General features: G+C 38.5%; 1 protein-coding gene across 1 annotated transcript in view; it reads right to left on the bottom strand.

The window, feature by feature from the left end:
* The window catches only part of REV3L (REV3 like, DNA directed polymerase zeta catalytic subunit), a 114097-nt gene that overhangs the window by 13426 nt on the left and 88250 nt on the right, over nucleotides 1-12421 (bottom strand). Inside the window, exons 19-22 of the mRNA XM_036380225.1 lie at nucleotides 10549-10664; nucleotides 5457-5575; nucleotides 4700-4818; nucleotides 3605-3746 (exon numbers count right to left, since the gene is read on the bottom strand). Of these exons, the coding sequence (XP_036236118.1) occupies nucleotides 3605-3746; nucleotides 4700-4818; nucleotides 5457-5575; nucleotides 10549-10664 (496 nt within the window). The remainder of the gene's footprint in view (nucleotides 1-3604; nucleotides 3747-4699; nucleotides 4819-5456; nucleotides 5576-10548; nucleotides 10665-12421) is intronic.

Genomic DNA, 12421 nt, shown 5'->3' with positions numbered 1-12421 from the left:
TGTACTCTGTATTACATAGAGTAGAACTTTTCCACATGTTTCCTCTCACTTAGCCCTAATCATTGAAAATTGAGTACTTTTTATATATGGAAAAAACAATCATCCAACAGGCTTCAGCAATGTATGTGGATGGCCATGCTACTGTCAGTGAATGAGCATTTGCTAAACTGTACTACTGTCAGACCTGCAGATCACTGAAGAAAACAAAGTCTAATATGCAGTAAATCCACTGGGTATCATGCTTTCTCCCTGATACCACAAGCAGAACAGGAAGCAGAAAACAACAAACCCTGTTCAAGATACCACAAAATGTTATATGTGTAGCTGGCAACAAGAGAAAAAAATCTCAGCCCTATTTATTTGTGTATTACTCAATGCTTTAGTAAAGGCTTTACAAGTACAAATGGGCAGGTATGCACTGTGTCCATTCAGAATAAAAACCAAAATAGCTGAAAACATAATACATGGTGTGAAAACTACATACATGGGTGGCAAGGGACTGAAAAATCCTGAAATATCAAAGAACAATAATTGTAAAATCCTGTGCTTTGTAAAAAATCACTATTAAAGACCATCTGCCTGACACACTATGTATTCAATCACTGTACTGAATGGGTTAGATATAATTTCTTTATCCTTGAAATTATAAATGAACTTACAGAACCAACAGCCTTAACAAGATGCTGCACCTTAAACAGAGGTTGGGGTTTGATGTGCTGTTAGGGAGCAACATGAACTGCTACTGCCGCCTTGCACTAATTGCACATTAATTTGTGTCCAGTGATGAACTTGGATGTATGACAAGGAGGTCAGGGACTGGTTCTGGCAAGAGGTAGATTTTGGGTTTTTCTCTCTAGTTTTCATAGCATTGTAGAATTTAGGTTGGAAAAGACCTCTAAGATCAACCAAATCCAACTGTTAACCCAATGCTGCCAAGCACCACATTTATACGTCTCTTAACTCCAGGGATAGTGACCCTGGACAGCCTGTTCTGATGTCTGACTACCCTCTTGGAGAAGAATTTTTTTAAATACCCAATCTAAACCAGCCAGAGAACAAACTGAGGCAATTTCCTCTTGTCCTATTGTTTCTTATTTGGGAGACTGACCCCCACCTCACTACAGCCTCCTTTCAGGGAGTCATAGAGAGCAATAAGTCATCTCTGAGCCTCCTTTCCTCCAGGGTAAACAACCCCAGCTCCCTCAGCTGCACCTCACAGGACTTGTTCTCCAGACCCTTGATCAGCTTCATTGTCCTTCTCTGGACTCACTCCAGCCCCTCGGTGTCCTTCTTGTAGTGAGGGGCTCAGAACTGAACACAGGATTAGAGGTGTGGCCTCACCAGTGCTGAGTACAGAGGGACAGCGTGGTGGCGCTGGCCACATTGTTTCTGACAGAGGTCAGGATGCTATTGGCCTTCTTGGCCACCTGGGCACACACTGCCTCATGTTCAGCCGCTGCTGACCAGCACCCCAGGTCCTTTTCCTCTGGACAGCTTTCCAGCCATTCTTCCTGTAGCCCTGCATGGGGTTGTTGGGAGCCCAGGGCAGAACCCTCACACAATTGGCCTCAGCACATTGACCCAGCCTGTCCAGATCCCTTTCTAGAGCCTTATTACCCTCCAGCAGAGCAACACTCCCCCCAACTTGGAGTAGTCTGCAAACGGACTAACGGAGCACTTGATCCCATTGTCCAGATCATCAGTAAGATACAAACCAGGACTGGCCTCTTGTTTGTTGCCCATGCCTGAGTGCACTGGTGCAGATGCACCTCAGCTGGGCTATTGATCCTACCACCTTTTTTAGGGGGAGAAGCCCTAATCCCTACACGACCATTCTCAGGTGCATCTGTGGTTCCTAACACATCAATAATCCTTTTGTCTTTGCTCCCATGTGGAACTCCAGCCCTTACCTCCACTGAGACAGCAGACTAAAGGACTTTGCTAGGACAGTTTCTCAGCCACCAGTGTGATGCTCCCAGGTTTATCTCTAGTGAGCCTGATCTTACTCCTTTCGCCCTCCAAATCAAGTTTAAAGCTCTCTCAATGAGCCTTGCTGACTCCTGTGCAAAAACCAGCAAGTTCTCCAAACATCTAGTCTACTAAGAAATGTTTGAGATGGCTTAATACAATAAACAAAAATAATTTTAAAAACTTATTGTAAAAGTCAATGAGAGATTCAAACACAGAAAAATAGAATATCTGAAATCTGTTCTTATTATTCCATTTTAACATGTTTTTCAGCTAAGGGGGAGTATTTTCATAAGGGTAGTGACTCTTCTGTGTGAAAAAAAAAATATTTGCGGTGACTGGGAATTGTTGCAAGTGCCATTTTTTTGATCTAGAAAGTTTCAATGGAAACAGAACATACGTGCACAGAAGGGAAGAGAAAAGAACAGTCAGGATAGAAAATGCAGCATGCTTCTGTTGCTCACTCCCACTCACAGACATCTGAGAAAATGACAGGCAGAACAGTCTTTGTGGGCTGCAATCATGACAGTTTAAGCATATCTATGCTGGCAGTATGCCAGTCCCACATTCCCTATCCCTAACTGTGCATTTCTCTTCCCTTGCTCCAACAGTGGTATTTTCTGATAGTAGGGTAAACCAGATCAGGGAGCTAAACTGGCAAATACCTACTGAACACTGCCTTGGTTCTGTGATGGTGCCTGCCAGCCTGCTCCCCTTTTCCCCCAAATACAGGGTCATTACCAGAAAGACCAACAAGAACCTGCTCTGGGGCAAGAGATGACACAGGCATCTGCAGTCTAAGAAAAAAAGGTGGCTAAAGTTTCTTAATAGCATTGAATTGTTAAGGAAACTGCAGCTTCAGATGCTCCCATATCTGGCTGGCTTATGATAACAGAAGAGCTGTAACACATGACAGAGTATCTGACTCTCATTTCGGGTGCTGCTCAGGCCTCACATGTTGCCATGAAAGCAGTTCAGTTAGCCCAGTCACTCACAATCTGGGCAAGGAAAGCAAGGAAGTATTACTGGAGACTGCTGGGCTCCCAAACAAAGTGCACATCTTGCTCTGTTCTGCTCTTTTTCCTCTGATGCTGGTATCAAAATAATAGAACCACAAACATTTTGCATGACACGTAGTTAATAAAGCCAGAGCCCCTCTTGTCTTATTGTAAAATCTCACCCAGAGGTCTGTTGCACCAGAAATGTCACTTAGAGCATATTCAATGCTGCTTTGTCTGCCCTAAAGGAAACTAATCTTGTCTTTCTAAAACACGGTTAATTATATTTCTTAATGTTTTAGAAAGCACTCATTTTCAGTCTCATGTAAGTGTGAACAATACCAGCTCAAAGGGAAAGCTTAGTGCTCCTGAAGGCAGTAGAAAATATTCACTGGTGTGATTATATTTGGGGAACTCTATTTTTAACACCTATTTTTAACTTCTGAGACTAGGCAATTCAAAAGCCACAACAATAGATTGCATGGTATCCTTTATGTTTCAATTTCATGTTAATTCATGTTAACAGCCTTCTGGGACCCTATGAAGATAGACACATGGACTGAGAAGATACCGAAGAACCAGAACATTTTGTAAAAACCATTTTGGTTTTGTAAAGTATAAGGAGAATGAAGTCTTACCTGGGAGCCTCTTGTTAATACATGTAAGAACTGAATGCCAAAAACTCTTGCCATTTCACTTGTTCTGTCAATCAAGTCCAGTTTGTCTAACAAGAGGAGATTCCCACGAACCCGGCTAACATAATGATCAACCATTTTCCATCTGTCAGAGTGAACACCTCGTTATAAACAATCAGAAGACTGCTGCTCTTTCTACTAAGACAAATGTATTTTTATGGTAACTTGTAACAAACCAGCAAATAAAATTTTCCTCTAGAACATTTTGATACAACTCTTTCAAAAGTGTGGCATATATAAATATACACCTAGGTATTCTAAAGACGTACACACATTGTGTTACAGCAAGCTACTGTTAAGGCATCTTGCAATGACTTAATATATCCTATTTTCCTCACTGCCCCAAAGAATTACCAAAAGAGACACAACTACCCCCTCATCTCTTTACATGTTTTTTGACTGACTGGACCTTTGTGGAAACATCCTTCTGTATTAAGAATGCCTACCAAAGCTGAACATAAATTCATAATTTCAGTATAAATCATGTTTCCACTTAGCTACACAAACCTTTACAGAAATTTTATGTATGTGACAAACAATGTGCAGATCAGTATACAGTTTCATGAATTGTTCATATCATACAATACTAAATTGCTTCAAAAAGAGCGAAGCTGAATGTGATACATGTCACATGAAGGTATTTTTAAGCAGCTATAGCTACTGTCTTAACATTTTGTGTGCTGTTTTGTAATACTTTTAAGCCTAGCTTACTTGACATGCACTTGAGGTAAAAGAGAAGCCTGGCAGTTCATTAAAAGCCCTTCTGATGAATAGCATATAAAGACATCACAGAACTTCAAAACAGTACATCTATTCAGGTATGTTGAAAATGTAACTGAAAATATTTTATTGTAATATTGAGAGTATAACTATACAACAGAACATCCAAGTAAATAAGCTCATGTTGCTGCATATACACTGCTCTAGTGTCTAAGCTAAATTGATTATTTCTTCCTATTGTGGCTTTATCTTACATCTATCCAATGTTAAGAATCTGGCCTTAAAAACAGCAAACAAAATGGATTAATAGATCATTACCTGTAGACATCTGCCTTATTGTCAAACCAATCAGACAGAACTCGGAACGTAAATAAAGGAAAACGATGATGAAGAACATGAAACCCCACATTTTCAAAAGTGTAATTCGTTAGATTCACCTAGGAAAACACAGTGGACATGTCAGATGCATGATGGCTCTCATAATCGAAAAATCTCAACTTCTCAAAAACGGCAAGAACTAGATTTATTAACTTTTCGTTAATATTTTTTAAAAATGTTAGTCTTTATTCTTAGAAATCCCTAACTATTTACAAGTCAGGAAAAAGCATCCCTTATCAATTGAAAAGAATATGCAGAATTAAGTAGTTCATAAAGATCAGGTCTGAACTTGGTCAGAAGAAGATTTGTAAAGACTGGGCTATTTGAGTATTAAATGGAAAGTTATAAATGGAACAACAACAAAAAATAATCTGTCAGTTTAAAACATGTTCAAGTACTTATTGAACTAAAAGCACCATACCAGACAAATTCCTAAAAAAAGTAAGTTGTTCTCAAAACCTACAAATCAGTGAAAAGGAGCATCATTAAGAAACATTACTGAAAAATATAGGCTGCAGTTCTTTACAGTTTAGAGATACACAAAACCTATTCTCACAAACTGGCAAACTGCTCTATTTGAAAAGGTGTCTAAAGAAAAAATTTGTAGAAGTTACAAAAGTTACATGAAACTTTCAACTAAGTCTGCAATAATTAGAAAACTCAGTAAATCAAAACATTAACCTTTTAAAAAATTTACCTCATGTCTCATCATTCTCCATATATTCAAGACAATTCGCCCAACAATATTTATTTCACTCATTGTATCCGCTCCATATTCATCCAGCTCGGTGGCAAATCTGTTCTCTTTATTTTCATCTAAAGACATTAAAGGAGACTATATTTAAATATGTTATAAGACAATCAAGACCAGATCAAACCATCCCTCTTCCAATTTGTGCTCTCTAGAAAAATAAGAATTCATAAAGATTACTGCTGTTTCCACAAAATTATTTATTTACCAGTCATCCACACAATCTCTAAATGAAACTCCCCCACGATTTTCTGCTCTTGCCCTTTGCAGAGAACTCTTACTTCAGTTTCATTGAAATAGTGTTCAAGGCAATATATTCTCCATAGTGAATATATTGGTTATGCAATGCTGAATGTTACTTGAGAGCTGCACATGCAGTAGTGCACAACATAAAAAAATATAATTAACAAAAAAGTGATTTCTGCTCTAAGGAGCTTATAACTCAAGGCTTTACTTGCAATGTTCTTACACAGATTGAACCAGGTCATGGGAGAGAAAATTCAGTCTCTTTCATACAGTATAAGCAAACCCACAGCACTGGGAGTAAGTAGACATGAATTCTGCATAGCACAGGGAGAAGGAAATAGGAAAGAACCAATGCAGATGCAGAAGCAGCACTCTAAATCTTTCTGTGAGACAGCAGTGTCTAAAGTAGAGAAATATATCCTCTTTTGCCACCCTTGATTTTTGTCATGCTTTGGAATTCTGCAGCACAAGAGAACACAGTCTTTTTTGGTATACATTTCTTTAAACTATCTTTTTTCCCAGCCATTTTAAGTCTACAGTTCTGGTGTTTTTTCCAGAACTTACAAAGATGTTTTTTAAAATGTACCACACAGACTAAAATCCATTATGAAAACACACTGATCCTCAGCCTTATTTCTTATTAGATTAGGAGAGAAATCATTTCAAGGCAATTCACCCACAATTCTAAATCCATACCCATTTTTTAACTGCTGGTTGCTTTGTATTCTGCCAGCACTCATTTGTCGGGTACAGCACAGTCTGTACAGTACCCTGATAATAAAGAGCAGAACATTTTGGACACAGAGTGTAGAAGTGTGGATACACGCTGCTTTGCAATAATGATCAGAACTGAACAATTAGATCCTCAGACAGTCATGAAGCACATTTACCCTCAATGACAGAAGTAAAAATTGTCTGAAATGCTGCAGAACAGTTATGAAACAACATAACACAGACTCATTTTTTATGTTGATCTTCAAATGTGTCCGCATATAAATTAAAATATGGTTAAGAAAACCTATTCGTCATTTACTGACTTTATTAGTAAATCACAGATCCTTGACAAAATTTAGCAGACCTTTTGTACACTTAATCAAAATGCAGACTATCTTTTTAACCTCCTTATTATTTCAGATTTTTAAGTAGGAAAACCAGAAATTTATCTTTCCATGTTTGGATGGAAAAAATGCCCCACCAAGTAGCAAAATTTTTTCTTCTGCTTTTCTTCATTTCCACATGCTGGATCTCCTGTGAGAGTGAGGAGAACTCGCATTTCTTCCCCCTCCTTTTTTTTTTCTTTCTTTTTTTTTTTTTTACTGGAAGTAGAAACTATTGCTGAGTTCTACTTTCATCAGTGTCATCCCAGTTCTCTTTTGACTTGTTGAGGGGATTTCCTATATTAAGTTTGCTTCATGTCTTGCTGGTAAAAAACAGGCAGCAAAGTATACTGAGACCGGTCTGATGAACTCTGCCTGTGATGAGCACCACTATATAACAAAAAACCTGCACTACTTTACAACTGGTGTGGGAAATGTGTCACCAGAACCATGTAAGCCTCTTTGGGAACTATGCTGGTAAGAAGCAGAACAGGACATTCCTCCTATTTTTTCGAGTGCATGAGATGAAATAAAAAGAAGTCTCCTCTCATCCTCTCTTACCCACTCCCTAACTTTGAGCTGTGATGCAAAGGAGGAAACAGAAGGCCACACAAAAAATGCCACCATGCACAGGCATGGCATGCACTTCTCTTGTGATGTGTCCTATGACTTATGAATAGTTCACTTGTAAAGGGCAGAGGTAGCACCAGACTCAGTCAATAAAGCAAAACCAGAGAGAAGTCCAGCTTTCTTTTTGTTAAGTTGAAATCACAGGAAAGGAAAAGTCCCTTCCATCTCTATTTCAACAGGAGGAAAGAGAAGCATATTTCTTGAAGGAGCACTTCCTGTTCTGAAAATACAGCATATGAAGAAGGGAGGGAAATGTGAAGCGCAGGGGAAAGCAAGACGAAGACAGATAGGGTCAAAATCATGGACAAGGAGGCCAAGAGGCAACAGAGAACACAACAACTTGCACGTATATGGTCATGCATGCAAGACATTTACAGCGTGACATTTCTGGGAAGAGCTCATCAGTGTAAACATTTTCTCATCTTTCTGCTGCAATTCTGTCAAAACAAACCAAACACTAACCTTAAAATAACAGCAGTTCTTAGGAACATTTTTAAGTGTTATGTATTCTACTTCTGAGTATGCATCTAAAAGCTGGCACAGGAACACCTGCACTGCAAACACCAGTGCTGTGCAGATCATGCCTGTGCTCTGCATGCCCACTTGAACTTCATGTTCAAAAATGTTAAGGGCTACAATCCTGATTTTCTTCACTAGAACTGAACCCATGTTGTGTGGGACCTCAGTGTAGAGAAGGAAACCTGACTGTGACATACATGGGAACACTACCATTAGGAACCATACAGTTCCCTTTCTTCTTTGAGGACCCATTCATGTGTACCCTAAAATCAGTAACTTGAGGAAGAGCTTATGTCAGGAAGATGGGTACTATTAACAGCTTTGCTGATTGTTTGGTTTTGTATCAAATACAGTGCAGACAGAGCTGTCCTGCAAGACATGAACTGTGACTCAGCCTTTGAGAACAACAGCAGAGACACATGTCCCAAACTGAAGAGATTATTCAGCCATACTTCTACAGTGGAGCAATAAATCTTTGTGATCTTTGGAGGCTTTAAGAAACCTTTGATGACAACACTTACTGTTCTTACTGTTAACCTCTTACTACAGATATTGCACATCTTTAGATGTAATGGGTCAACATTTTTTCTGAACATCCTTCAGTACCTCTGAAGACTGTACCCAGAGGCATTATTTTGCAACTAGTGTATCATCTCAATTTGAGCCATCAGGGAAACTGAGTAATGAGGTTCATGCAATCCACTATTATTCCTGAAGAATAAATTTGAGAGCTTTGTCCTGAAGAAAGAAACTTAGGGGCACTGACAGCCTGTTCATATTTAAACTATCACATGATCCTGTTTTCATATATGAAGTATTTAAAAATTCACCAAAGTTCAATTGCCAACAACTTTTAACTGAAAATGCATTTTTTTTTTCTTGTGTTTTCTTGTCTCTGGGAGGACTCTATAACTCAGTTCTTTTCCAAACATGTCACAAGTACTGAAAACATCAAGACTATACAAATATTCAAGCCTCAAGGAAGGACTGTGTGAATACAGTGCTGCTAAAACAACATATTCTCCTGGCCTGGCACACAGGACAACTACATAAAAGATGATTTCTGTGCTTGTATGCTCAAAGATTAAAGTAGCCCAGTATTATGTTCTGTCATGTACTCAAAGGCAGGTGCTTCAAGATGGGGAAAGCAATTACTGATACTCTCCCCACAACTCTTCCAGCTTCCCATCATTTGCAGCTTCCTGGGCCAGACATTATTTTCACATATATCATAGCTTCAAATGGATTCTTCTTGCAAGAATTTATCTCCTTTTAAAGCAATGTACACTATAAGCATTTGTACTTAAAGAGCTCAGCAATGCTGAGATTAAAAATTAACTTCTATTCTGTAGCTGCCACTTGCTACTTCACTTGATGTCCAGTTCTTGCATTGGAAATGACCATGAAAACCCAATCTCTATTTCCCTTTACATCCCTGAATATTTCACAGGCTTTTACCTTTCCTACACTGTTTTGTCTCTTCTGGAATCCAAAATTACTAAATTACTAGACACATTTGGATAACCCTTCTCATCTTTACCAGTTCCCTTCAATCCACTTTGATGGGAGGAAGGTTATGAGGAGGCTACAACCTCAGCACTGGGATACAAGCACACTACAGATTTTGACATTTTTTACATTTACATTCATTGTTTTGTATTTTCCTTGCTCCATAATTCCTAACATTTGCTTTTGCAACCATTAGAAAGCAACAGGCTTAAGTTTTTAATAGACAATCACAGTAATGGACTTCTTATTTCATAGCAATTTAATTTCTGTACAGATGCTTTTTTCTGTACAGCTGGCAAAACCAGCTTTTTCAACTGTTTTGATTTTTAAAGTCTCCCTCATCCACATCATCCTGATGACTGCAAAGAGCTACAACATACTTTCTAAAATGACAAAGTGTCTCAAAAATTATCCTGACTCTTCCCAGGTGTGACAGCACATTTATTTAGCTGTTCACTAACTCTGTTCTTCAGAATGATGGCTCCTATTGATTGCCTAAGTATAGGCACTAGGCTTACCATTCTCATCCAAGTTTTCGTGCCAGCCTAAAAAGACTTTTTTCTGAATGCTGGAGGAAAGCATCAGCACTTGGACCAAATAAAATTTTCCCAAAGTACAAGAGTGGTCATTGAAAGTGAGGATTTTTTACAAAGCTGTCCAGGACAATTGCTGTTCAGAAGCAGTTTTATGTTCTTGTATTATAGCCAGAGAAATCACAAATGATGATTATGGTAGATACTCTGAATGGCTGGAGCCAAGGAAAGCAAAAGAAGGTTTGGTAGCAGAAGCACCTCCAAGAACTGAAATTTAACCCACAACTATAGAATACAGGACACACACAGAAGTGGAATATGCACAAATTTGAAAACAGAAAACACCAGGTGTGTGTGTGTGTGATTATACTATTAACAACACAGGAACAAGAACAAAAAAAAAGTCTTTCTGAAGAAATACTCTGCATTTATTTTTTAAATTTGTTCATAGATTTCAATTTAGTTCTATTGGAACTGAACTGAAGCCCTAAACAAATAACTTACCTGGCACACGAGAAATCATCTGGCATAAATCAACATTCAGTGCCGCAGCCCTCTGTAAGAGATAACCCCAGGAATGCATCTGGACTTCATAGCCTAGCAAAATGTCTGGGTCATATCTAGAGAGGTAGGGGGAGAAGAAAAAATGAGCTTCATATAATTCACAAAAATATTTTCCATGAACAAAGTATAAACAGGGTTGCATTCAAATTATGTTGAGTTTAAAAAAGACGCAGTCACAAATGGTTTCTATGAAAGCAGCATCAGACTAGGAGACAATATTCAAAACAGGTAATCGCTAAGGGTTTTTAATAACATTCAATGGCAAAAATATTTAGAAAGGATATTTTCACTGCAATTTTTTTCCCCTGGTCTTTACAAATAAAGAACAAAACCGAGGTCTCATCAGGTTTTACTGATGGCATCAGGAAGTATCAAGCATAAACTGAAACTTAGCAGCACGAGACAGATGTGCAGTGAATTATAGCCATGCCTATGGAACAGAATTTGCCAGTAGGTTAACTGGAATGTTTACAGATAATATTGTGTCACACATAATGCAGTGTAACTTTGAGTAATCAGAGGGAACTTCGGGTCCTAAATGATCATCCCTTATTGGGAGTTACAATTTGTAGTTGAGTGAGAGCTGTCTAAACTGAAACAGATAAAAGCAACTGTATCTAACAGTTCTCTTTAAATACCTCTTTCTAGATAGCCTTCTTTGTAGAAGACACACAAGAAAAACTTATCTTATGCTGTATCTCTTTCCAGCTGAAAAATCTAACTGGCTCAGGTATGATAAAAAAGTCAGAATTGACTTCTGACACAAACACTTCCAATCAGGCTCAGAGTAAAGCTCACTAGACAGAAGGACAAAAAATGTGGCTTTAAAGACAAAGCACAGGTAGGAGCTAGCTCAGAGGAGCCAGTATCACCTAACTTTTGAGCAGGCACTATAAAAACCACAAGTCATGATCTGGTGATTTGCTCAATAGCCTAACAATGATTTTGTTGGGCAGAAAGAGACCGGACAAAGTAACATAAGATATCTGTTATTTTTACAGCAAAAAAACAAAGGAAGTTTCAGTGGGATGAATAGCTGCTTCTTGGTTAGACTGAATGATTTTTAAAGTATTTTCCAACCTTGATGCAGCAGGCACTATTCAATACAACTGAATGACATCAGGGCAGCTGTCAGGAGGTAGAGGATGGATGATGGGCTGAGGATCCTGTACCTCAGTCTATACCCAACACTACAACAGGACACAGCCTTGTAGACCTTAGTTTATAGAGGGAGTGGGCAGGGGCCTTGGATTACTAACAGGAACTCTGTACTCCTTGCATCCATGAACACATTAAACAAACATTTCTTGACTGTTGAATACAGAACACCCTTTCCCTGAATACTGAGTTAGGTCTATCACAGACATTACAAATGAAGCTTCAGACTTTATCAGTAAAGTGTCTTACTTGCTTATTATGTCCTAGCCAAAGGCAATCACAACTCACTTTGAAGATACTAATTACTCTGAGAATAACTCCAAAAAACAATTTCTCCACACTTCTGCCATGGATACTGACCTTCTGTGAAAAATAGTTGAATGTTATTACTCAGCATGGCTCTCTCTTTATTACAACTGTGAGAAGTTGCAAAAATCCCCTTTGTCACCTACTTGTACTTGTGGGGGAATGGTTTTGATACAATTTTTACCTAAAGCAAGGGATTCTAAAGCAAGTTTTTGATTTCTGGAATTCTACAGAAAGTAAAAGAACTAGCAGTTTGAATTTGGGGGATATCTTGCTATCTGCTGTTCAAGTCAAAAGAATTATTTGGTTTTGGAGGTGGAAATGATCATCAGGAGTGGAAGCAGTAAAT

The sequence above is a fragment of the Molothrus ater genome, chromosome 3 (assembly GCF_012460135.2).
Source record: "Molothrus ater isolate BHLD 08-10-18 breed brown headed cowbird chromosome 3, BPBGC_Mater_1.1, whole genome shotgun sequence".
NCBI lineage: Eukaryota > Metazoa > Chordata > Aves > Passeriformes > Icteridae > Molothrus > Molothrus ater.
Note: the sequence above shows the minus strand (reverse complement) of the source record. Positions and strands in the feature narration are given on the sequence as shown.